The sequence below is a fragment of the Sapajus apella genome, unplaced genomic scaffold, assembly GCF_009761245.1.
Source record: "Sapajus apella isolate SASKATOON/1434 unplaced genomic scaffold, GSC_monkey_1.0 scaffold84, whole genome shotgun sequence".
Lineage (NCBI taxonomy): Eukaryota > Metazoa > Chordata > Mammalia > Primates > Cebidae > Sapajus > Sapajus apella.
The window spans coordinates 3,118,743-3,146,292 of NW_022437024.1; the positions used below are offsets into that span (position 1 = coordinate 3,118,743).

The 27,550-nt window shown below is 40.0% G+C and overlaps 1 protein-coding gene across 2 annotated transcripts in view; it reads right to left on the reverse strand.

The window, feature by feature from the left end:
* GUCY2C (guanylate cyclase 2C) overlaps positions 1 to 27,550 on the reverse strand; it is an 82,682-nt gene that overhangs the window by 38,774 nt on the left and 16,358 nt on the right. For both annotated transcript variants that reach the window (XM_032253711.1, XM_032253710.1), the window contains exons 6-12: positions 27,257 to 27,353; positions 24,782 to 24,899; positions 22,167 to 22,302; positions 20,425 to 20,510; positions 17,189 to 17,300; positions 7,510 to 7,591; positions 3,615 to 3,720 (exon numbers count right to left, since the gene is read on the reverse strand). In XM_032253711.1, coding sequence (XP_032109602.1) covers positions 3,615 to 3,720; positions 7,510 to 7,591; positions 17,189 to 17,300; positions 20,425 to 20,510; positions 22,167 to 22,302; positions 24,782 to 24,899; positions 27,257 to 27,353 — 737 coding nt within the window. The remainder of the gene's footprint in view (positions 1 to 3,614; positions 3,721 to 7,509; positions 7,592 to 17,188; positions 17,301 to 20,424; positions 20,511 to 22,166; positions 22,303 to 24,781; positions 24,900 to 27,256; positions 27,354 to 27,550) is intronic.

Sequence of the window (27,550 nt, forward strand, 5' to 3'; positions counted from 1 at the left end):
TCCAGGTGGCTGCATCTGTTTGCTCAGCAGCATGCCGGGCGGGCAGGCTTCCAGACAAGCTGCTGTAATTGACTTGTTCCCTCTCACTAATTGAACTCCAACATGTTTGCAGGTATCTATTGCTCTCACATTTGACTGTGGGTTTCCTCCCTTCCTCCTGTGGCCCTACTTCAACCAGATATCTCCTTTGCTCCCCTCTCCCTAACCCCGTTTTCGTGGGAATTGTGTAGCTACAGACGCACGCTCAGGGAAAAGGATGCTGTCCATTTGAGTTGCACACCCATGCCTAAAGGCCCAAGTAGCAATGCAAATGAGAAAACTGGGCCAAGTGTCTAAGGGAAGCAGTCTTATCAGCTCTGGGTTCAGCCCGAAGCTGCTAAATCATCTTATTTGTCAAAAGAAGCTGGTAATAAGAATTCTTATATGCTATCTCATGATATTTGTATGTTGGCAATTAATTTTTAAAATGTTAAATGTTGAACAACAACAACACACATATGCACATAGGCATGCATTTGCAACTACAGACCAGATATGGCTCTCAGACTCCCAGGTAATGACTTCTGTTCTAAAGACAGAGGAAAGGTTGGGAACAATTGCATCTTTCAGGGTGATTCTCATAAAACTCTGAGATGTGTTATTATCTTTGGTAAAATTTACCTTACAAGGCCATTTTGAAATATGAGTGAAATGATTCTCTCAAGGTCCAAGCATGATGCCCACTGCAGACTGGCAGTTATGGTCATTTCATTTTCTTCTCATTTAACAAATAAAGTATAGAAGGATTACAGGACATTAAATGTCACATACAAAGAGAATGGCAGAACCTGGGCTTGTCTTCCTGCCTAGCGCCCTTTTTACTATTTCAGACCTTGAGGAGATTATTTAAACTATTTGGACCTCAGTTCCTTCCCTCACAATTCCAACTCAGAAATAGTTTGGGGTTAAATGAAACAAGGTGTGTGAAATTCTCTTGCTACTAAAGGACTTCTCTTTTTACCCTCAAAAGAATGATCATCTTATTTTTTTCCTATGTTACTCTATCTCTTTGACTCTCCTGACTTCTTTTGTCTGGAACCTTTGGTCTGATATTCTGACACTTCCTGTTCTAGCAGTGGGATGTTCAACTCTCTATTATCTCTTCTCTTAGTCTCGCTTTCCTATTTCTGCATTCAGTGAGTATCCAAACTTGAACCACTACCGCTCTGGCTGTATGGTATTTTCCACCCTTGCTCACTTTGGGTGACCTTGGATTTCTCTATGTCTACCTGACTCATAGCACCCGATGAACTCTCTGTACAGCCAATTTCTGATCCATCTGCTTCCCAGCCTGTCTAAAACTCAGATTAACAATGATAACATGATAAAAATCACTTCGAACTTCCCTCCTTTGAGTTTACTATCCCAAAGACCTATTTCCTTAGCCAGGTGACTCATTCATTCTGATGAAATAGTAAACATTCTGTACTCATAAAAATTTTGTATAGAAACTGACAAGAAATGGATGAATTATACTTCTAGAAATATTTATATTTTAAGAAAACACACAGAGACACATGTTTTGGCTTACTCCAAAAGAGAAAATATGAAATATGGGGTTTTGAGGCAGTGGGGAGATGCTTGAGGAGTGACACTAAGGCTCGATTTAGGCAGAGGTGGAGCGTGTGGGAGCCCATCCGGTGCTGTACAGAGACAGAGGTGCACATGCTCTTTCTGAAAGTCCCCTCTCCTCTTCCTAGTGTTATTTCAAATAAGCAGGAGACCACTGGCAGGAGGCTGTCTTTGTATCACGAGTTACTATAAATTGCAACCTAACTTAGTATATAGGCAAACTGAAAACTAATTTAGGAGTCTATTTTTGTAACAAATGGCTGGGTTTCAGCCAATCACAGGCAGCTAACTGAACAGACCATGCCCAAATAAAGCAAATGCCCAGCTGTAACCAATCAAGTCATTTGTGTACTTTACTTTCTTGTACATCCTATGAAAGCTCACTGCCCATGCTGCAGAGTGGAACTTTCTGAACCTCTTTTGGTTTTGAGTGCTACACGATTCATGAATCACATTTTGCTCAAATAAATTCTATTTCGTCTGCCAGAGTTTTTCTTTTAACACTAGGTACTTCTAGTTTGTCATTTAGGTCAATAAATTCTCTCTTTGGAAATTCAGTAGTCTTAAGGTCATTTACACCTGACTGCAAATTACTGTTAAATTGGTTCCGTCCTGACACTTGGCTGAGACAGATTGGTCTTTGTGAATATAATCTTTCTGTTGAGGTTCAGAATGCAGCAGGAAGGTCACATTGGGAGAATGTCATATTTCTGAAAGAAGGGAAGACTTCAGAATGCAGCAGGAAGGTCACATTGGGAGAATGTCATATTTCTGAAAGAAGGGAAGACTTCAGAATGCAGCAGGAAGGTCACATTGGAGCATGTCATATTTCTGAAAGAAGGGAAGACTTCAGAATGCAGCAGGAAGGTCACATTGGAGCATGTTATATTTCTGAAAGAAGGAAAGACTTTGTCCACCGATAGCCATGAGGAGACCTGAGCCATTAGAGGGCAGCACGCAGGACTTGGAGAGGAGCATCAGGAGCTGGTAGAGAGGCTCCAGAGACAACCTTAAACCAAGTGCAACTTTATTGCTGCTGATTTTAAGTAAGGAAGCATCTCAAATCACATTACACTATCAGTTTGTCCCTACTCTGAAGGAGTCCACAAATTCCCATCTGTGGAGGTCTTGGATCTCCATATCCTCTTAATATGAGTTGGTATACAAACTAGGATAATTATATGGTGTATGGCAGGTGTTACAATCTCAGGCTTTCTAGTTAGACAGATTGGGTTTAAATTGTAGCTGTGTTCCAGGAATTCCAGCCCTGCTACTTCACAGTGCTCAGGAGAAGATGAAACAGGTTAATGCATCTGGTGCGTTGTAAGTGCTCAGTAAGTGTTAGCTATTGTCACTTATAGTAGTCTTACTCATTAGGTATATGTGACCCTGCACTGTTTTTTCTTTCTTTTTTTTTTTTTTCTGTTTCTTAATCTTTTGTCCTTCAGTTTCCTTATCAGCAAAACTATGATGATAAAGCCTAATTGGGGGTTCTTGTGAGGAGTAGATGAGACAGCATAGGTCCTGCATGGACTGTGCTAAATGGAGTAAGTTATTTTTGGCTGTTGCTATTTCCTGGTTGAAGGGGAATGTAAGCAAATATAAGCAGAGGCCTCTTTCTTCAGGAATGAGCAAGACAAGTCATAGGTCCTTAGTATGGATGGATTGGTTTCTAAGGTTTAAGGGAACTCAGATCCTCTACCCATTCCTACATCCTTTCCATGACAAATTCCCAGTATGTGTATTTCTCTTCTGGATCAGATGCAAAAAATGAAAACACACCGTATCTCAGCCTCCAGGGAAATGCTCATTGGATATAACTAGCTGACACATAGGAGAATGGAGAATCAAGGGGAAGCGAGAGAGCTGAAAACTGGAAAGCATCCAAGTCTTGCTTTCTAGAATAACTATCCGTACTTGGCACATAATCCTGCAGCATTACCTAAGTTTTGTCAAATTCCTGGCAAATTGCACCCATTCTTCAACAAGTAAGGTAGGCTTACCTTCAGGCTAACTTGATTGGTCTCATTGGTCTCCAGAGGAAAGATATTTTCAGGAGGAATGTGGGACCATTTTTTCTGACGACGTTCATAATCTTTTTTATATTTTCTGTGAACGGAATAGATGGGTCAATAGGTTTTTATTAGTATCCACACCATTCACGTTCTGAAGACTGGCAGAAATTTAGAACCATGGTATGCTTAGGTAGATGGGCATGAGGGAAGGTAGTTCGATGATAGAACACCATGTTCTCCAAACTGTAAAGTGCTGACCACCAGTGGACCTGCAAGGCTTTCTGACGGGCTTTTATAGCCGTGGCCCTCAACCTTTTTGGCACCAGGAACTGGTTTCCTGGAAGACAATGTTTCCATGGAAGTGGAAGGGGGTAGTTTCAGGATGAAACTATTCTACCTCAGATCAGGCCTTAGATACTCATAAGGAGTGTGCAGCCTAGACCCCCTGCATGTGCAGTTCACAATACGGTTCACACTCCTGTGTGGATCTGATTCTCCTGCTGAGCTCAGGCAGTAATGCTCGCTCCCCTCCGCTAACCTCCTGCTTTGTGATCGGTTCCTAACAGGCCACGGACTGGGAACTGGGGACCCCTGTTTCCTAGTCTTTCTTTTCTTTTCACTTCACTTTCCCAGGTCCTCCCCTAAGGCAGTAAACTGATGACATAGAAAGAGTGAGGAAAAAGTACAGGAAAAAAAAATGTTAAGTTGGTAAAGTTGAGAGGCAAAAATGTTATTTTTTAAACCACAGAGAATACACCAGATCCCTAAATAAGCCAGTTCCTCTTACCCATCTGTGCCTTTTCAAAAAATATGTTTAAAGAAAATGGAAAAGTACAGAGAAAATGTAACAACACCTATCTCAACTACCAAATGTTAAACATGTATAGTTTTCTTCAGATAATCTAGGTCCCCAGACAGTGTAGGCTGGGGATTAGGCCCACACCCCCTGGGCCACGGACTGGTACTAGTCTGTGCCTGTTAGTAACCAAGCTACACAACAGGAGGTGAGCGGCCACCTGACTGCCGCCTCCTGTCAGATCAGTGGTAGCATTAGATTCTCATAGGAGCGCAAACCCTATTGAGAACTGCACATGTGAGGGATCCGGGATGTGCACTCTTTATCCTTATGAGAATCTAACTAATGTCTGATAATCTGAGGTGACACAGTTTCATCCTGAAACTCCCTCCAAAATTATTTTGCACAAAACCAGTCCCTGATGCCAAAAAGGTTGGGGACTGCTGGTGGTTAAAAAATACCTAAAGCAGAATTCTTGGGCTATAGGGGACATAAACTTTCAACTTTATAGATATCACCAAATTGCTTCCCAAAGCAGTGGTTATGAATTAATTTACCTTCTTATTTTGAGAATTCCCATTTTCTTTATTATCAACATTTGGTATTGATACAGTTTTAACCTTTATGATGTAGGCGAAATGATTTACTTTATTATTGCTTTACTTTGCATTTTCTTGGTTATTAGTGAGATTATCTTTTCAAATATTTTCTAGCTATTTAATAGAATATACAGACTCAGAATTATATAGAATTATGTATTTATAATTTTGCTCATTTTTTCCTAGTATCTAATTTGTCTTTTTCTTATCCTTGTTAACTTACATAAGTTCTTAATATATTTTGAGAAATAAATCCTTTGTCCTTGTGTTTTGCAAGCACATTTTTTTAATTTATTACTTCCTTTAACTTTGTTTTACAGAAAGTTTTGATTTTATTATGGTCATATTTATATATTTTTCTATGGCTTTTCCTTTTTTATCTTGACTGAGAAGTACTTTCCTAACCTGAGATCATAAATTCATCTTTATTGGATAGGCACAGTGGCTCACACCTGTAATCTTAGCACTTCGGGAGGCCAAGTAGGAGTCGAGATCAGGCTGGCCAACATGATGAAACGCTGTCTCTACTAAAAACATAAAAGTTGGCCAGGTGTGGTGGCGCATGTCTATAATCCCAGCTACTAGTGAGGCCAAGCTCTAAGAATTGCTTGAACCTGGGAGGTGGAGGTTGCAGTGAGCCAAGATGGTGCCACTGCACTCCAGCCTGAGTGACAGGGTGAAACTCAGTCTCAAAAAAATAAAAATACTTTTTAAAAGTCATTTTTATTAATTTATTCTAAGTTTTGAAGTTTGATTTTCATATTGAGGGCCTTAACATTTAAAATTCCACATAGAGTAAACTATGTGTATTGTTTTAGATAGTGTTTTAATTTTGTTTTTTTACATGTGGAAAGCCTACTTTACCAACATCATTTCTTAACTAACACATACTGTCATCCTTGTCATTTCATAAGTTCTTGCTTGTATCTGATTCTGGAACTGGTATTCTTTTCTGTTAACCTGTTTTGTCCCAGTTTGCCTTTGCTTTTTGGTTATTTGACAAACTTATACACACCTTCTTAAGGCCATGCCTGCCTTAATGTCTCCTAAGCAGAGATGATTATTCTCTTCTTATGCTTCTGTCTGAGTATTCTTCAAGTAAATGCATGTAAAATAGCAAATACTGACCCTAAGACCTGAAGGCAAGTAGGATGAATATCAAGACCTTAAAGGCTCTTGGGGTCTCACCTCTGTACCCCAGGAGACTCTTGGGACCCAACAGAGCCAACTGTCATTCATACTGAATTAGGGGTTTGCTAGTTTTCTTGCATAGGCTGTTGTAATGGCAAACTGCATGCGTACCTCTCTCTGCCAGGCCACCTCATGGGCATAGCATTGCTATGGCCATTAGGAAAGCCCCATCTCTGCCTCTCATGTTTAGAGACAATGAGAAACACCTGTTATTATCTTTGATCTTGTGATTTACCCCTAACTTAAACTGATTCCATTTAGACTTGCTTTTTGGGGGAAATTTTGGTTTCTTCTCACTCTTCACTAAATGGTCACCACACACTGTAGACCACCTCCTGTATTTCTGAGAAACACAGTTACAGGAGCCAAGCACTGCTGTCAGATTGAAGAAAATAGTTTACTTCCTTTTCTGGAGAAAACATCAACCAGTATATGGCAGGCTGGACACTCACATGAGAAAGTATATAGTGACACACAGACCAAAGTGTGTGATGCACAGATAAAATGTCGTCTTGTTTAGCTAGGAAATGCAAGTGAACCTGGTAACATAATCGGTATTAGAAGTTTGGTGTTAAACATATGCAGATTAGGAAGTAGTGTGGTATTTACTCACCCATTTATGTGTTCAACAAATACTTCTTAGTACACACAATGTCTCTAGTTAGGTATTTGGTAGACTCAAGTTAAGCAGAAAAATCATGGAACTGATGGTGAGAAGGCTTGAGTTCTAGTTCTGGCCCTACCCGCTACCTGGTGATATGATTCTAGAGAAGCCATTTGACTTTCTGGGTTCTCTTTCCCCAGGCTAAAATAGGAGATTTGGAATAAATTGTTTCTAAAACCTCCTCCAGCCTAACTATCATGCAATTTAATAAGTTTGATGTCTCCCACAATATGCCAACAAAATAATAAAAATAACTATTTTCATTTATATAATGCGTATTACATGGTAGTTTGTATGTATGTTCCATTTCTAATCCTTAAAACAGCTCAGATGAAGAAATCAAAGCTAAGTTATCTGTTTAAGTTGCTAAGTAACCTGCTTTAGACCACAGAACTAGTAACTCAAAGAACTGAGATTTGGGTTCAGGCATCTCTGGCTCCAAAGCCCTAATCTATTCACTCAGTGATACTCTGCCCTTCACATAGTCTTTGATGCAGAATGTCTTCATTGTCTTAGATCAGTCTAGAGAGCTTTCTGTGAGGAAGCATCATCATCAACAGACAACAGACCTCTCCCCCTTTCCCTCCTTGCCTTTCTGGAAACTGAGCACAGGCAGGATAGAGGTGGTGGTACCTGAGCATCAGAAGAGCAATGAACAGGAGCAGCACCACGGCTCCAGTGAGGGTGAAGACTGCAATCATCAGGATCTGAGGGCCTGTGGAGGAAAATGTGTTAGGAAGGACCTTTGACAAGAGAACAGGAGCATCTCCAAGATTCTAGTTGTACAATCTAATTTGAGGAAGGGAAAAGAGAACCCTGTAAAAATTTTATCTTTTGTTAATTTCTTTACAGTAAGTCCTGTGTCCCTACTCTCTGAAGAGACTGGCATGTACCCAGGGAAAGTGGCTTAATTTTGGCTATTCTGACAACATATACATCTCTTTTCTTTGTAACAGGAGTCACAAAGTGTTACACAAACATAAAATCGTTTATAGCACACACAAAAATGTTGGTGATAGAAGTCTACCTGGTGTCCTTGAAACCAATATACCTAAGAAAGGTTTACAGAGAATAAGACAACATGTTTTTTGTTTTTCTTCTCTTTTTGAGACAGAGTCTCACTCTGTCATCCAGGATGGAGTGCAATGATGCTATCTTGGGTCACTGCAAAATCTCTGCCTCCCTGGTTCAAGCGATTCTTCTGCTTCAGCCTCCTGAGTAGCTGAGATTACAGGCTTGTGCCACCATGCAGGGCTAATTTGGTAGAAATGGGGTTTCACCATGTTGTGCAGGCTGGTCATGAACCCCTGGCCTCAAGTGATCCACTTGTCTTAGCCTCCCAAAGTGCTGGGATTATAGGTGTGAACCATCATACCCAACTGTTTTTAAATAGAGAGTACATGCTGGAAGAAAAGTAAGTCAGTGTAGAATGTTAAGTGACAGTGTTGCATGCTAGTTCTTTCCAAGCTATCCTGGGCTGGTGAGGGAAGTCCATGAAGAACAGGATTTCATTTGCTAGAACACTAGTATGTGGATGGAATTGTATAGATGGAATAACTTGAAAGACTCTTAGAAAGTAAGTGGAACCTGGAAAAATGTGGATTCAACCCAAGGAAGCACTGAAGCAGCGTCTGAGTATGTAAACGAATACTCCCAGGCAGAGAAGGACAGCAATAATAAGACTACGGGAAAGTTGTGGTTCATACATGCTGCAATGAATCCCTGTTGAAAAGCCAGTAGGTTCAAGAAGAAAAAATGGAATAGATTCCAAGCAATAGACTGAATGTGTAGGAAGCTGGAAAGTGATAGGAGTATGGTGAAGAAGACACATTTCTTCATACAGCAAGAAAAAGATAAACCCAATAAGGAATTCTAAGGAAAAAATGTTCAAGGAAACCACAGTCCAAAAATGAAACAAAGTAAAATGCAGTCTGACTCTGAGAATTAGGCATTAAAAAAAGGAGAGAAAATCAATTTTTCTTTGTGATACAAAAGGGAGACTTTGGCGCTGTACAGAAAGATGTTGACGGGACGTGGTGGCTCATACCTGTAATCCCAGCCCTTCAAGAGGCCAAGGCAGGTGGATCACCTGAGGTTAGGAGTTCAAGACCAGCCTGGACAACATGGCAAAACCCGTCTCTACTAAAAAAACCTAGATAGGCGTGGTGGGCACCTGTAACCCAGCTACTTGGGAGGCTGAGGCAGGAGAATCATTTGAACTCAGGAGGTGAATGTTGCAGTGAGCCAAGATCATGCCACTGCATTCCAGCCTCAGCGACACAGTGAGACTTTGTTTCAAAAAAAAAAAAAAGTTATTACAGTATACTATTTAGCCCTATATAAATAATATCGACACAATGAAAATGTTTGTTTTCAACTTATAGAACCAAGTTATAGGTAAAGAACAGAGGTCTTTATTATGGTTGCCAAATAGATATTATCAACCCTGCCAAAGAAAATACAGGAGAATTTTGGAGATGAAAAAGAAGTAGAAGAAAGAATTGGGGCACTAACATCTTCATTTTACAAAGTGGGAGAGCAAGATATTTTATATGTAATTGATAGAACAACACTAGAAGTTCATGCATCTTAATTAAAATGAAAAAGTGTCCTATAATTGTATTGACAAAAAAGATATAACTATATTGGGAAGAAGTGGGAAAGAGGGCTAGTGAAGATGAGCTGAATCTTCATGTATCAATACAAAAAATGAATAGATAACTTCTAGAGCTTACAAATCAAGAAACAGAAACATAGTATTTAGATATGCAAAACACTAAAAGCAGAAGTGACTGAGAAAGCAGAGATGCACAGAGGTGGGAACAGGGGCATTCACTTTCCTTTATGAACACATCCACTACTGGATTTTAAAATCATGTGTGTGAATTTTTCTTTCTTTCTTTTTTCTTTTTTTTTTTTTTTTTGAGACAGAGTTTTACTCTTTTTGCCCAGGCTGGAGTGCAATGGCATGATCTCAGCTCATCATAGCCTCTGCCTCACCAGTTCAAAGATTATCCTGCCTCAGCCTCCTGAGTAGCTGATATTATAGGCACATGCCACCACACCTAGCTAATTTTTGTATTTTTAATAGAGACGGGGTTTCGCCATGTTGGCCAGGCTTGTCTCGAACTCTTGACCTCAGGTGATCCATCCGCCTCAGCCTCCCAAAGTGCTGGGATTACAAGTGTGAGCCACAGCTCCCAGCCATGTGTGAATTTTTCTTTGCTAAAATATAATTGATGCAGGTGCCCCAGAAAAGGATGTGTTAGGACCTCTTTATGAAAGCAGCATCCCCAAACCTCATACTGTATTCTCCATCATGGCACTGTAACTTAAGCTCCTTAAGGCACAGTCCATGTCCTACTTATTCATTCTTATTCATCCTTATACCTTTAGCACCCAGCACAAGACCTGGTACATGATAAAGTATCAATAAAAATGGCTGAATAGACTGGGCACCGTGGCTCATGCCTGTAATCCCAGCACTTTGGGAGGCCAACGTGGGCGGATCATGAGGTAAAGAGATCAGACCATCCTGGCCAACATGGTGAAACTCTGTCTCTACTAAAAATACAAAAATTAGCTGGGCATGATGGTGTGTGCCTATAGTCCCAGCTACTAGGGAGGCTGAGGCAAAGAATTGCTTGAACCCAGGAGGCAGAGGTTGCAGTGAGCCAAGATCACGCCACTGCACTCCAGACTGGTGACGGAGCGAGACTTCGTCTCAAAAAAAAAAAAAGGCTGAATAAAAAATAATGGAAGAAATACCTGACCCTGCTCATCTTATTCCCTGAAAAGAGACAAGGAGAAGGTGCCAGACACTAAAATACATAAATAAAGTCATATAGAAAGACTCCTGTGTCATTAGGGGTCTCATGTCACATGTATTTTAAAAGTGTTTTTGTTTAATCACATTATGTCCTTCCAAGGTAGGTGGTTTAGCTTGTGATAAATACTACAGCTCCTTTGTATAAGGACTGAATTTGAAGGTTTTATGCTTTGCAAACATGTGACTTTGCCTCTATTACCTTGTCTTATTCTCAGGTGAAACTTTCAATGGTGAAAATGTGAACTTTGGATTTCTACTCTCATCTAGGCAGAAATAAATTCACACATCGGAGTTGAACTTGCATTATGGGCACATTCAACAGCTGAATTCTGTTTATGACTACAATCACCACTTCCATCACTATCACCACCATTGCCACTACCGCCACTCTCACACGCTCAACCCCAGACAGAAAACAAAAGTGAGTACAAGAAAAACATTTTCAGCAGTGTAGATGATTTCACTCGCTCATGTACCAAAATTGCACATCGCCTAGAGTATGAACTGGAGGGAATGTGGGGACTACTCAGCCCACCTCGATTCTCTGTCTCCTACAGTATGAATATCTCACTGTACTAAATATAATTATAATATTTATATATACGATTTAAATGTAGTATTTTTGATTTTTAATTAAGCATGTAGTCATTTTATATTAAACATTTTTAGTTTTGCTTTTTAGATAAACAGGAGCACGTTCTAAATTCCAAGGTTAAGCTTCTGCTGCCGTCTGGTGGCTGTTGTAGTTATCACATTCTATTTAATTCATCTCACAGTGAGTGAGAGTTTATAATCCCAAGGTCTTATGACATTTAGTGGGAGGAACCTGATAAACTTCCTGATTTAACAGGGGAAGAAACTCACACGTAGAAAAGAGAAACAAATCGACTGAAATTAACAGAGTATAGATGAGTGCTAGAGTCCAGAGTGGAAACATACTCGGTTATCTCACGTCGCCATTCATTCATTCATTTATTCATTCCAAAGCACTGTGTTGGGGCACGGACATATGAAGAAAGAATAAGGCCCACACTTTTAAAATGCATGGCATAAAAAGATGTGTCAATAGGTAAGTATGATATAAGTATTACACTAGAAGTTGAGTAGGGTAAGAGCAAGATTAATAATGTTTTGGGATGCTGAGAAAAAGTTAAGGAAAGATGAAATGCAAGTTTAATCTTGAAGATGAGTAGGTGTTTCCCATCTCTATGGAGAAATGATAAATTCTATTCAGAGGGAGTAGCATAAATAAGGACACAGCAACATAAATTTGCCTGACTCTTTAAGGAAGTAGGGAGGAAGTTAAGAGCATGGAAAAGGGATAGGTGAGTAAAAGATAAGGCTGGAGAGGTAGGGAGATTACAGGCACTTGGTGCTGTATTAAGTAATTTGGACTGTATTCTGTAGGTAAAGCAGAGTTGCCAATTGACATGTTAGCAACAATGCAGTGACATGACTGGATTTGTGCTTTCTTTCTGGTAGCAGGATGGGTTGGATGGAAAAGGGCAGGACTAACGCAGGAAGTCAGTTGATGTCGTTGTTGTGATACAGGAAGAAGATGCTGAGGACTTGAATGAGGACAGGCACCAAATCCGCATTGTCCATTGCTGTTTCCCGGGTGCTCAGCACATTGTCTGGTATTAAGTAAACATCTTTGTTAAATAAATGAAAGAACGGGGGTGGTGTAATCTCCTGGTAAAATATTGTTACTTAATTGGCAGCTGTGTACACACAGACGAAAGTTCCAGCCATGCATATCTTATTTCTACACTAGTTCAAAGACTGGGTTGCTGAAGCGGCTACATTGTCTGGGGAAATACCCAAGGTTGGTCGTCTCGTGCCAAGAAAATTAACCACAAGGACACACACACAGGGAGCGGGTTAAGGAGCGGAAAGTTTAATAGGCAGGAAAGAAGAGAACAGCTCCTCCATACAGACATAGGACGACTCGGAAGGGAAAAAAAACCCTGCTTGGCCGGGAGCAGTGGCTCACGCCTGTAATCCCAGCACTTTGGGAGGCCGAGGCAGGTGGATCACGAGGTCAACAGATCGTGACCATCCTGGTCAACATGGTGAAACCCCGTCTCTACTAAAAATACAAAAAATTAGCTGGGCATGGTGGCGCGTGCCTGTAATCCCAGCTACTCAGGAGATTGAGGCAGGAGAATTGCCTGAACCTGGGAGGCGGAGGTTGCGGTGAGCCGCGATCGCGCCGTTGCACTCCAGCCTGGGTAACAAGAGCGAAACTCCGTCTCAAAAAAAAAAAAAAAAAAAAAAACCCTGCTTGTTGTGGGGAAGCGGTAGGTTGTACAGGGAGGCCTGAGGAGGCAGTGTCTGATTTACACAGGGCCCAGGCGATTGGTTGGACCAGTGTGCCATGTACATAGCCCAAGAAGAAACTGGCCCTCCCGCCCTAATTTTTATTATGCAAATATGGCCTCTACCTGGCTGGCGCCATGACACCCACACACCTGGCTTTACCTGGTTGGCACCATGACACCCCCCACATGGCGACAAACAAAAGGGAGAGAAAAGCGCCATATTGGGTTAGTCCAGCTGCCGGCATTCATCTGTGCAAGCTTCCAGCTTGCTTATTTATGCTTGCAGCTCCGCTTGTCAGGCTGCTTTTTGTTAGAAAAGAAATGGTTTTGGAGCTGTTTTTTATACTTGATCTTAGCCAAAAGGCCGAGAAGCGATGGAGGAGCTGTTTTTTATTAAAAGAAAAAGGCTGGCTAGGTGCCCTGGCTCACACTTGCAATCCCAGCACTTTGGGAGGCTGAGGCGGGTGGATCACCTGAGGTGGGTGGATCACCTGAGGTGAGGAGTTCAAGACCAAAGTGGTCGACATGGCGAAACCCTGTCTCTACTAAAAATACAAAAATTAGCCGGGCATGGTGACAGGCACCTGTAACCTCAGCTACTTTGGGAGGCTGAGGCAGGAACCACTTGAACCCGGGAGGCAGAGGTTACAGTGAACCAAGATCGTGCTACTGCACTCCAGCCTGGGGGACAGAGCCAAACAATGTCTCCAAAAAAAAAAAAAAAAAAAAGAAAAGAAAAGGTACAGACTCCTGTACCCTCACTACCTGCCTAAATAATTTCTTTTTAACTCTTGTATTATTGCTTCATTGGTAAAATTTAGAGCTAAATATAGTAACAGTTAAGCATTGAATAGCCCTGGCTAACTGAGGTTTTTAGTTAACTGACAGAGAAGTAAAGTTGCTCAGGATAATATAATGTGCCTGTAGGATATAGTATGAATATTTAATTTGATTTGTTTTAAGTAAAGAGAGCTTTCTCAAAAAGTACTTTTTGAGAAGTTCAGCACTTTACAAATCACAGACCTATTCAATAGCCAAAATACCATAGAACTTTAAGGAAATATATTTAAAACACTAACATTGTCACTGACAGTATAGTTAAAGGAAAATGAAAAAAATATTTTGAGCTCAAAAAGTTACAAAAGGAAGAAGTTGAGAATTGCAGAAGCCCATGAGAAAAGAGATAAAATTCAGAAGTCAAGTTTAGTTTGCTAGATATAGTGAACTCCAAGTTTCTCTTCAAAGAATCAGTATGTCAATATGTTCAGCTCTCTTATTCTTTAATTCTTCATTTTAAAGTTTAACTTCCTTGTAATTTGAGTAAACAATCTTTCCCACCAGTTCTAATCAGTAGTTCACATCTGTTACCCAGGTCCCCGGCTTCATCCTGACTCATCCTAGTGACCTGCTTTGATCACCTGCTCTGGTCACCTGCTCTGACCTGAGTCACCCATGGTCACCTCCTCTGACCTGTCCCGTAATCGTCCTTCCTGCCAAACTACCCACCCCACCACTCCAGCTCATACCCCTGCTCTCTTTAAAATAGCCAATTGGATTAGCTTAGATTGTGTGGTCTGACCATAGCCAAAGGGGAGCAACACAGCGATAGGGGCTACCTGTGTCAGGAATTAGATCCCCTTCCCCTCTCTCATCCAGGTGTGTGCCCACCATTGCTCCGTCTGTGTGACATACCCTTCTATAGAAGTAAATAGATTTGCTGAGAGAATTTATATTTGAGTGCTACTTTTTTTGCAGCACCAAAAATTTACATTTAACAGGTTTAAAACGAGAAAGGTTGAAGATAGTTCCAGAAATAGTTTTAAAAGCTTATTAAATAAAATTCGACTTTAAAATTAAAATTTACTGTAATCATAGCAGTAAATCTGAAGTCAGCTCCGGATTGCTTATTGTCTAGAACAATGCGATTTTCACCCCTGCTCCTTCATTGTGTTAATCAGCTGCTAATGCCTGTTGGATAAAAGTACAGGAATCATTTTGGACTAAATTTGACTCATAGAGTGAAAGAAAACTAGAAAGGTAGGTATAGCTCTGACACAAGGAAGCCCTTCAAACCAGAAATGTTTCCTTTATATCAGATCAAACTTTCAGAGTGTCTGGCTGTAGAGCAGGGCTAGGATAAAAATATTTGTAGCTTATAGGCCAATGCGGTGGCTCATGCCTGTAATCTCAGCACTTTGGGAGGCTGAGACAGGTGGATCATGAGGTTAAGAGATCAAGACCATCCTGACCAACATTGTGAAACCCTGTCTCTACTAAAAATACAAAAAAATTAGCTGGGCATGGTGACACACACCTGTAATCCTAGCTTCTCAAGAGGCTGAGGCAGAAGAATCATTTGAACCTGGGAGGCGGAGGTTGCAGTGAGCCGAGATTGTGCTACTGCATTCCAGCCTGGCGACAGAGCGAGACTCTGTCTCAAAATTTATATATATTTGAAGCTTATAATTTTTAATACTTATTGAAAATAATGGACTAATATAGAGTCATTGTAGAAATTTTGGAAAATTCAGAAAAATAAAAAAAAGCAAAAAATATCTTCCAGGATCCCGTCACTCAGAGGACACCACTCTTAACAGTTTAACATATTTCTTTCTAGCCTTTTTCTATACATGGTTTTACAAAGTTAGAATCTCATTAAATAAAAAGTTGTATTTTTCTATTACTTAACATCATAAGTTTTCCCATGTCATTTAACATTCCTTGTAAATAATTATTTTTAATTGGTTGCTGGATGCTCCATCTCTGAATATATCATAATTTTCTAAATTGTTTTTTGAGGCAAGGCCTTGCTCTGTCATCCAGGCTGGAGTGCAGTGGCACAATTATGGCTCAGTACAACCTCCACCTCCTCAGCTCAAGCGATCCTCCCACCTCAGCCTCCTGAGTAGCTGGGACCACATGTATATATGACTACGTCCACTAATTTATAAATTTTTGTAGAGATAGGATCTCTACAAAAAAAAGGTAGCCCAGGCTACCTTGAACTTCTGGCCTCAAGCAATCCTCCCACCTCAGCTTCCTAAAGTGCTGGGATTACAGGCATGAGCCACCATACCTGGCTCTAAATAATTTTATTGATAGTGTTTTCCCTCTTTTTTTTCAATCTTTGGGCTAAATATCTGTCCAGATTTAAGACTTTTTTCTAAAGATAGATTAGTCACATGGAATTACTGCTCATTATGGCAAGCCCTGGCCAAGCCAGTCATGGATGGATTGTCCTGAGACCTCATTGCCCAGAACATCCTGACTGGCCCTGCCTGCTGCTGTTGGTCAGTGTGCAGCTTGCAGGGGTGAAGGCTGGCCAAGTCATGTTAGGGCTATTCATAACATGATAGGACCTAATCTTAAGTAGGTGGGTAGCTATCAATGCAACCCAAACATGTGTCCAGGGGGGAATATAGGAGGCTGTAAAGGCCAGGATCACTGGTCACCCCCCAGCCTGATATGTCAAGTATTTTTTGCTGAAAGATACATCCTTTGAGATTATTGCAGCAAAATGTAAATGGAGTAAGAATATATGTCTCTGTGCTCATTTTTGACAGTTGTCAAATCTGGTTTTCTGTGGAATAATTTATGTCAAATGGTAAGACATATTTTAAGGGTAGGTATAGCTAAATTAGAATATTTTTTGTATGTTTTCTGAGACAGGGTTTTACTCTGTTGCCCAGGCTGGAGTACAGTGGAACAGTCATAGCTCACTGCAGCCTCAACTTCCTGTGCTCAAGTGATCCTCCCACTTCAGCCTCCCAAGTATCAGGAACCACAGGTGCACACCACTATGCCTGGGTAATTTTGTTTGTTTGTTTGTTTATGGTATTTTTGGTAGAGATGGGGTTTCACCATGTTGCCCAGGCTGGTCTCAAACTTCTAGGCGTAAGCAATCTTCCCACCTTGGCCTCCCAAAGTGGTGGGATTACAGGCATAAACCACCGTACCTGGCCAGAAATATTTTCATTGAATCAGAACTATAGTATCATTAATTGTGCAGGGAAGTAAAGACCACATTTACAAACCCAGCAAAACGAACTGGGACAGCAGACAAAACACAACAAAAAGCATAGGCGAATTACATAAACAAGAGTTTACTTTTCTTACCAGGAAAACAGTGTCAGAGAAAGAACATTCTTTAGGAATATCTTACCCCGGCCTGGAATATCATTAGGAAGTTTAGAGTTCTTCCAGGTGAATGTGGGGCTCATATCCTTAGGGTAGGTCTGATTTTCATGGGTATCATAGGTCAAAAGCACCTTGTACTGTGTCCAGGCACAAAAAAGAAAAAGGAGGAACAGAAAAACCTTTTAGAACAAATTCTGATGAGATTAACGATCTACCCAATGACACTTGATTTCCTTAACACTTAGTGCAAAAAGGCAATTGTTAACCAGCTAGTTGGGATCATTTACTGGTTCCCAGCATGAACACAGATGTAAGTTCAGATGGACTGATTAGTTTCCTATTGCTTTATGTCCATACACTACACCATTAACCCCTGTCTGCCAGCACAGATTCTGTAGGCCTTTTGTGAACTAATTCAAATCTTTCATTTTAAAAATGTTTAACTAGAGGCCAAGAAATATGAAATGGCTAGCTCCAAGTCACATGGCAAATGAAACACTAGTGTTTTCTGCAATATTGTTGCTTTTGAAAAAAGCTCTCAAGAAAATGCAGCAAAGCTAAAATCCATTATGTCATTTTGATACATGTCAAGGGGCCCTGAAATAACTACATTTCTTAACTTCCATCAGTTATTTAATTTTCTACTCTCTTCTATTCCTTGGCTCTAATATGCTTTCTTATACATGACATGAATTCATTTCTAAAATAAAAGATTTCATTTTCAAGTAATTTGTCAATGGAAACAGTAATATATCCTTAAATTACTGCTGCATATATTGAGTCAATTTTGTAAAGGATATCTGAAGAATGACTGACGTGGTTTGGCTGCGTCCCCACCAAAATCTCAACTTGAATTGTATCTCCCAGAATTCTTATGTATTATGGGAGGGACTCCAGGGGGAGGTAATTGAATAGTGGGGGTTGGTCTTTCCCCTGCTATTCTTGTGGTAGTGAATAAATCTCATGAGATATGATGGTTTTATCAGGGATTCCCCTTTCATTTGGCTCTCATTCTCTCTTGCCTGGTACCATGTAAGATGTGCCTCTTGCCTTCCACCATGATTGTGAGGCCTCCCCAGCCATGTGGAACTGTGAGTCCATTAAACCTTTGAAAAAAATTTTTTTTCTCTTTTTTTGGGGAAGAAAAGGAGGTTTAATTTGACTTAACAGTTCCACATGATTGGGGAGGTCTCAGAATCATGGTGGAGGGCAAAGGGCACTTATTACAAAGTGGCAGCAGGAGAAAATGAGAAAGACGCAAAAGCAGAAACCCCTGATAAACCCATCAGATCTCGTGATACTTATTCACTATCACGAGAATAGCACAGGAAAGACGAGTCCACATGATTCAATTACCTCCCCTGGGTCCTTCCCACAACATGTGGGAATTCCGCCAGATACAATTTGAGATTTCAGTAGGGACATAAACAAACCATATCAATGACCATCCTTCTAAATTTACCACTGTACCCTTAAAATGTTCTGAACAACAATGTTATATTTTCTTTTAACTTTTTTTTTTTTTTTTTTTTTTTTTGGAGATTGAGTCTCGCTCTGTTGTTCAGGCTGGAATGTCGTAGCATGACCTCAGTTCACTGCAACCTCTGCCTCCCAGGTTCAAGTGATTCTCCTATCTCAGCCTCCCAAGTAGCTGGAATTACAGGCACGCACCACCATGCCCGGCTAATTTTTGTATTTTTAGTAGAGACAGAATTTCACCATGTTGGCCAGGCTGGTCTGAAACTCCTGACCTCAAGTGATCCACCCACCTCGGCCTCCAAAAGTGCTGGGATTCCAGGCAGGAGCTATTGCACCCGGCTCAGTTTCATACTTTCATAACTTTACTCTTTCTTTCTGTCTTTTTCCTTTATATTGGTATGTGGCATATTGAAACTCTAATGAGGCCTATCCTAGATATAGATTATCATCCTTCTAGCCTCATATTTTGAGAAACTATCTCTGGTTTCCCCAAATATACATGTTATATAGCACAACCGATGGTATTATGTTATTGAAAAACTCAACCAAATTTGCTTTTAGAGAGAATAAATGCACAGAACATTTTCCATTTTGAAGTGTGGTTATGAGACTGACATTATATCTCACCACATATTTCTGCCTGTCTCTATGAAAGGCATGGGCATCATTCCAGATGCAAATAACTCAGAGAGGAATGCACGTGCTTTTGTAATTATTATTAGTAACCGAAGTATTGATGGGATCTTATGTTAAGGTATTCTTGTGGAACGTATGTTAAACATAACACTATATTAAGGGTTCAATATAGTATCAAGAAACTATGAATTACATTTATGGAATGCTGCTAGCAAATTTCTGGTTTAGCTTTCTCAATCTGGACATCTTTTCTCTAGCTTTTCACATTTGCCATTGGAGATATCTTTTGCAAAGCTGGGTTGATACACATATTTAATATATGACTTAGGATGTCATAACACTCACATTGGAAAATGAGAAAATGAATACATTTTATGTTATGTCAGGACCTGACCTCCTAAAAAAAGCCTTTTTACTGACCAGTCGGTTGGCTGGAACAGTGGATTTTATAGTTTGGATGGATACAGCATTGTATGACTTGAAGGCAGGTTTCTTTTGTTTTTTTTTTTTTTTTAATTAAATGCTGACCAGCCACCAATGGTATGCCAGATAAGAAGCTAAGCATTGAAGAGATAGGAAGGTGGGTAGACCCATTTCTTTCCTTTAAAGAATTTACCATGTAGGTGAGGAAAAAAGAAAAGACAATGAATATAATATGAATAAAAGCATAGCATTATAGGGCTGCTTATGTGGGGCTCAGGTTTACACATTTATGATTTTCCTGAGAATTCAAATGGAGACAACAGGGAATATTTCATCGAAATTTTTAATTGTGAAAATGAATAAACAATTCTTAGGAAAGACTTATGATCCTCTCATTTGTATCACACCAGTACTCTGGTCGTTATATTATGTAATTTATTCTGGGTGAATATTTAAAATAGCTTTACATATCTATATAAATATAGATATATAGGTGTAGGCATATTAATAGTAAATAGAGTGGATATTCTGAATAAGAAGTTTTATGGGTCAAAATGCTTAAGGAATACTCTCCCAAGTGGGGCATAATTGTGAAGTTGAAATGAACTGCCTTGAGATCCTAAACATAATTTCTCGAATTCCTTTGCTAGTGCTCCCCTGCCAAGTTATCCCTCCTCACCCAGCCACAGCACCCTGCATTTTCCGATAAGCAGTGAGACGTACTTGCTTGGTGTCCACAGAAGTATACAGAAGCACCATGGTACTGTCCACATCCCCAACATTGTCCAAGGTCACTGAACCTTTATACCCTAGGGCAGGATCAGAGTCTGTTAGAGGCCATTGTTGATTTTTGCCTGACAGATACGTTGTATCATGACAGAGAGTGTAAAATGGATTCGCATACCTCTGTTTCAAATTTACTGAAAACATTGTTAGCATTAATAATCTAATCACATGGCACCTGGATTGGCTTCTTGGCCCAGAGATCTCTGGAGAAAATGTTTATGGGAGGTGTATTTATTTAGAAAAAAAGAAAAACTTTTTCATTGCATTTAGGGTGACACTAAATGTAATGAGTCAATAAGTCCCTTGTTTATTAGTGATATATTTTTGCTAAGAATATTTCCTGAACTGCTAGCATTGTGTATAGGGTCACTGTACAATCTTAACATAGATTGTAGGAAGGTCAGAATTTTTTCACTATCACTCGTTTGCTGAAGACATTGAAGAAAACTGCTTACATTTTCTGAGTTTCAGTTTTGTCATCTATGAAATGGCAATACAAGATAAACCTATGTACGTTAAAAAAAGTGATCAAATTAGTAACTTCACATGGTTCAATGTAACAATAAACTTTTACTTCCTGTTTACTATATACCAGGCTCTGTGCTAAATGATTTATATGCATTATCATATTATTCTCCCTGGAATATCATGATATAGAAACTATTATTATCTCTGTTATATTGATGAGAAATAATTTATTTAGCCAGAGATATTAAGGGTCACACAGCTGGTAGGTGGCTGGAACAAACACTTGTTTGTTTCCTAGTTAAATGTTGAGCCAAATGTGCTAATGCTATTAAAATGCTCAACTCTGGTCATGGAAGTGTGGCAATTAAGAATGCATAGAGAGTGCCTGGTAGAACTTGGGACACATGGGATGATCAACAAATGACTATCTCCCTCCCTGCATCTTCGGTGAAGCAGAAGTGCTCTCTCCTTGCCATTGTCATACACCATAGCCACTGGTGCAGTCCTAAGTCCTAATGCTGGGTATCTGCGGCCCTCCGAAGCCTACAGAGGAAGTCGTTTACTCTGCAGTAAAACAAAGGTTTCACTGAGTAAGACTCTGAGGCAAGTTAGAAAGAGCAACTATAATTTCTCTTTGACTTAATATACATTACATTTAGAGGAAAATTTCTTCATAGTTTCAGGATAAGATCTGGGATATGAAAGATAAGAGTTTCAGTAGGGGCTTGTGGGAAGGGGCAATGTTAACCCATGCAGTTCAGGAGGTTTGTGTTGTCTTGTGGGGGGTATGATTTTGTGGGGTTTTGCTAGCTAAAGGTTAAACATAGGGTCTCAGATCCTTGGAGGATAGAAAAGGAGATATGGAAGGACCCAAATCAAACTGCAAATACTTATCCTCTGCTTAGTCTCCAAGCAGAGTCAGGACTTCGCTGCTCAAAACGCCTTATCATGAGCTTGTTCACAAGCACAGAACCTGAGCTCCCTTCCCTTTCTGTGATATCCAAAGATTCTAAAAGACTGAAGCATAAACTGGGGTTCAGTTATCAATAACAGCACCCTCAAAGTTTATGTAATGATGTTTGCATCCAGTTGAATTTCAAAGGTATTTTGCTGTGGAATCATCTATTTCCAAACCCTCTTTGTTGCCCCAAATCCACTAAGACAGCCCATATTTTTCACCTTGGGGTTATTTGCTCTTATTAAACCAGTACCTTGAAAAGTGAGGTTCCTGAAAGCATGAGCAAATTCAGGGGTGGTAATATTGTCTCCCTTTTCAAGAAATATCTGCAGCATGTGTCCAAAGAGCAGGATTCCATTCAAATAGGCAAGAGCAAAGTCTCGTTTTGTCTAAACAAAAAAGGAAACTATTAAAACGAGTTTTTCAAAAAAGAACCTGGTCTTCAGCCTAGAGCAAAGGTTGGTAGGATCAGCAGGATAACTGGAAAGTTAAAAGGATATCAGGGGAATTGGAGGGATGTCATTAAAGGAAACTTTTAGAAAACTCTTCCTTGGATGCCGGGAGCAGTGGCTCACATCTGTAAACCCAGCACTTTGGGAGGCTGAGGCGGACAGATCACCTGAGGTCAGGAGTTTATTAGCCTGGCCAACATGGTGAAATCCCATCTCTATAAAAATACAAAAAAAAATTAGCCAGGTGTGATGGCACACACCTGTAATTTTAGCTACTTGGGAGGCTGAGGCAGGAGAATTACCTGAACCAGGGAGGTGGAGGTTGCGGTGAGCTGAGTTCACACCACTGTACTCCAGCATAGGTGACAGAGTGAGACTCTGTCAAAGAAAGAAAGAGAGAGAGAGAGAAAGGAAGGAAGGAAGGAAGGAAGGAAGGAAGGAAGGAAGGAAGGAAGGAAGGAAGGAAGGAAAGAAAAGAGAAAGAGAGAAAGAAGGAAAGAAAGAAAACTCTCCTTTGGGCCAGTTTTCTTTATGATCCCATGTCACAGATCTGTCTCCTCCTGGAATCAGTAAAATGAGAACACTGCCTTAGGGAAGTAACTATGAGCAGTTAGGCTTCCTTTCCATGATGAAAAAATATGAAAATGCAACCAAGAAAGGCAACGTAAAGCATTTTTATAATTCTTAAAGATTTTATATAGAAATAATGTTAGCTTGTAGTTGAATGTTTTTATTCAAGTGCAAAAGAGAAACCCAAAAACTAAAAATCAAAAACAATCCCTGTATTTAAGAATTCTGAATGGAACATGAGCAGTTTTGACTGGATGGTACCACTGAACTTGCTTCGAATACAGTTGTGACTGGGTATTACTTCATGCCCCAAATGTCTGCCCTGGATAAAATAACGGAGAGGGTAAGAACTGCTCTGACTCTGCAGCCCGTGCATGGGGACCTTCACAGGGCTGAGCAATGAATTAAAAATGCTTGCTGAACTGAGACCAAGTGGGTTCTATTACCTCGGGCACATTCGACTGCCCATTTGTAAAGAATTATACTTTTGCGAGAACTTTGAAGATGGTCAAGTGATATCTGGATATTATACCCAGAATTACATTTGCTGGAAAAATAAAACGCTTTCATTGGTTTCAGTTTCTTTTGCTGAAATCATTTCATGAGGTAAAAAGAATCCAGTTAAGACTCAGCTCCTAAATAGGCTGCAGTTTCTAATTTTGGCACCATCACAAACTGGAGGACTTAGAACTTCTAGTTGGGAAAAACTGTGACACCCCCAGAGGTATCCATCTTTCTTTTTTTTTTTTTCTTGAGACAGAGTTTCGCTCTTGTTGCCCAGGCTGGAGTGCAAGGGCGCGATCTTCACTCACCACAACCTCTGCTTCCCAGGTTCAAGCAATTCTCCTGCCTCAGCCTCCCAAGTAGCTGGGATTACAGGCATGCGCCACCACGCCTGGCTAATTTTGTATTTTTAGTAGAGACATGGTTTCTCCATGTTGGTCATGCTGGTCTCGAACTCCCAACCTCAGGTGATCCACTCACCTCGGCCTCCCAAAGTGCTAGGATTACAGGTGTGGGCCACCACGCCTGGCTGGTATCCATCTTTCTTTGCAGCTTTTTCTGGCCCTTGACTTGCCATCCTAAAGTTGTTTAAGGTCATAAGCATTGCCCCTTCCTCCTCCTCCCATCCTGGCCTGCTCTCAATGGTTTGTCTCTGCAGGCAGAATACATCTAATAGGTTTAATCATAAGTACAAGGACTGACAAACCCCAACATACTGTTAGAGCAAGGAGTCCTGCATTATAATAAGGTGACCATGATTTATTGTCCAAATGGAGGCTCTTTTTTTCTGCACAAATGCCAAACCAGATAGCATTGTGGGATAACAAGAATAAACCAAAATTCTCCTGGACAAATTTGGACAATGGTCAACTTAATTATAATGGAAGACAATGTCTTAACCTAGGAATACATGTTTCTAAAGGTAGGATTTTAATATCAGTGACAAGAAAATTTTGCTTTAGGATGTAGAGAACTTTCCAGCAACCTTTCCCTTATTTTACATTATTTAATTTCTACCTCCTATAAGATTGATCCTCAATAGTAGGGCTTCTTCCTGTCTTTCCATATTGTTACTTTCATCTCAGCGTTCAGATGTGTCCACTGTTATTCTACTCTATAGTCTAGTGGAGTGACCTATAGTTAAGAGCTTTGATAGGGATCCTGCTGTTTCAAAAGGCTGTACCTGTAGTTGGTGTCACTTAACATTTGTTGAGTGAATTGGAGGAAGTAAAAATAATTGCTCATTTTAGAATTTGGGTCTTAAATGGAGAAAAATTATCTTACCCTTGACAAAGAAAATAATAATATATCATTTATACTATAACATAAAATAATGGCTTACTGGTGATAGATTCTTGGAGAGAGAGATATTTAGGAGGGAATTTCCAGTAGACAGTGTCAGAACAAGGACATTTTTCATATAGTCAGGGGCTATGACATTGTCCTCGAAGTACTGGTCACTGTAATAAAAAGCACAGGTTCCTCATGAAAATTAGGAAAAATAGAGATGCATCTTCTACAATTCACACAAATGATACCGTCATCCTTGAAAATATTTTAAAACATTTTTTTCCATTAATCTGCAAAACTTTCTACTTTCCCCAGATAGGAGTGTTTTCTTCTGTGCTTGCTAGGTTAAACAAGAGAATTTAAGCAATTGTGGTTAGCATACACACAAGGAAAGGAAAGTGAGAATACAGATATTTCCTGATTTCTTTGAGATTTTGGGGGGCTGTGGACATGTGCGCTCATGCTTGCTTTTAAGGCTTGGTTTATAGGTAGAAACTTTCTTTTCTTTAAACGCTTTTAACAATTTAGAGATATTGAGACATGGTAGAGGGAAATTTCATCACTAAACTTATGTTTTAGATGATGAAACATAAGCATAAAAAGACTAAACATCTAACATTGTAAGCTTCTTGATATATGGAACATTAGCTTATTGATTCTTGTATCCCCAACTCCTAGACAGTGCCTGGCACGTGGTAGACTCTCAGTACTGTCTAAGGTTGCTCTGCAAATGCTGTGGTTTCTAAGCTTCCTATTATTTGGAAGTTTGAAAAGAATCTGATATGTCTGGACTGCTGCAATTAGGGTGACCATTATTTAATGTTTTTTACTTAAAAACATTTTTTTAGGAGACAAGGTCTTGCTACATTACCTAGGCTGGTCTTCAACTCCTAAATTCAAGCTATCCTCTCACCTCAGCTTCCCGAGCAGCTGGGACAACAGGCACGAACCACTGTGCCCAGCGTGTTTAATATTTGAACACATCTACCATGTGCTAAGGACTGTATTGGACATTTTACTCCTATTATCACAGTAATTCTAGAAGTACCCCTATGAAGAGGACACTTTAATACTCATTTTACAAATGAGAAGATTTAATCTCAAACTGCTAACGAAAATCCAAGAGTCAAAACAACCAGAAGTGTCAGAATTAGAATGTGAACACATTATGTCTAATTTAGTCTCATGATCTTTTCAAAATATAGCCAGGCGTCCTTTGGGAACAGTGACAAAGGAATGCCAGCACTTTGGCAGCTGATTGAAGATTTGTGAAAGTAAAATTATACCAACCTGGCTACACTAAGGACTCCTTCCAGGGGCAAAGCAGCTAGTGAAATCTATGTGGTTATTGGAGTGAAATATTGACAACTCTGCCCTCTTTCCTGTATTTCTGTAGTTAAGAGGCTAGTTGGTCAATTAAATTACCTTCATGAACATCTAGCCATCAAACAGGACTGCAGTTCCTATACTTCATTTCCGTTCATGCTGTGAGAAGTATGCTTAGTGTGGGTGAAATGATGAGGCAAATATGGGAAAGATCTAGACAGCAACAGCCTCTGGTCTGAATACAGACAGGTAATGATTAATGGTCCAGTCAGATAAGTGAAGTCATGTGATCTAGTTGCTGGGGACAAGGGGCATGGGCATGGCAGTGACACCTTCTTCAAGCCTAACCTGACTCAAATATACCTCGGCACAGCTCGTTAGTGGGGTCTCCAACCATATCAGATAATCAGTGATAAAAAAAAAGATGGGATATGATCAAAGGTGCTTTCTACTCTCCAGAAGTTTTTCTCTTTGGTCCAGATAAGTGTGGAGGAAAAGATCGCCACCTAGTGACTACACCACAGAGAGTGAGGAATAATTGTGTATATCAAACTCATATAACTGAAACTTCAAGCTTATCAGAGGTGGCTGGAGGAAAAGTAATTTAGGACCAAAGGCCATTAGCAACTGAAGGATAAAAATGGGGCTGACATTACCAGGAACAATATTATTGAGTCTTTAGTTGATTTATTATTTCCTGGACCAACACTTTAAAATCAGGCTAGAGATCAGGATTTTATGTTTTTTCTTTCTTTCTTTTTTTTTTTTTTTATATTAGAGATAGGGTCTCACTGTGTTTCCCAGGCTGGTCCGAAACTCCTGGACTCAAGCAAGCCTCCAGCCTGGGCCTCCCAAAGTGCTGGGATTATAGGTGTGAGTGACCACACCCAGCCAGGATTCTCTGTTGACTCAGCAGGCCTCACAGATAAATGGACATGTGCGTTTAATGGGGCTATAATAAAACGTTCATATTTATAAATGATGACGGTGTCAAAGGACTGCATCTCTGCTAAGGCCACAATTAATTAAATAAAAATGAGGGTGTGATGGAGAAGAAATGAAACTTCGGTTCAAATATTATCATCATACTTAACCCCATTAGGGGTTGCGCAAAGCAAGAGAAAAGAGAATGTGCCTTCTGGAAATCTTTGGAATACCTCCTTTTTGAAAGGAGGAAGGTTCTTTCAAATGCTATACCTACTTGAAAAGATCCACTAGAATAATGACAACGTCTTCAGGCACTGCTCGGTCACCCTTCAGCCTGTTGAGGAAGTCTGGGCCACCACACATAAGAATCACTGGAGGAGAGAAGGTAAGACAAGGAGAGAAATATATGACAAGTCTACAGACTAACAGGGAGGGAGCCAGTTGCCTGAATTTAAACCCAGTATGTTCATGTTAATTTTTTTAAAGATAAACTCCAATTCCTTAAATTTCTCCTTTCTTTTTTTTTTCATTTACAATTATAGAGTCAGAATAGAGCTGAATGGGATCT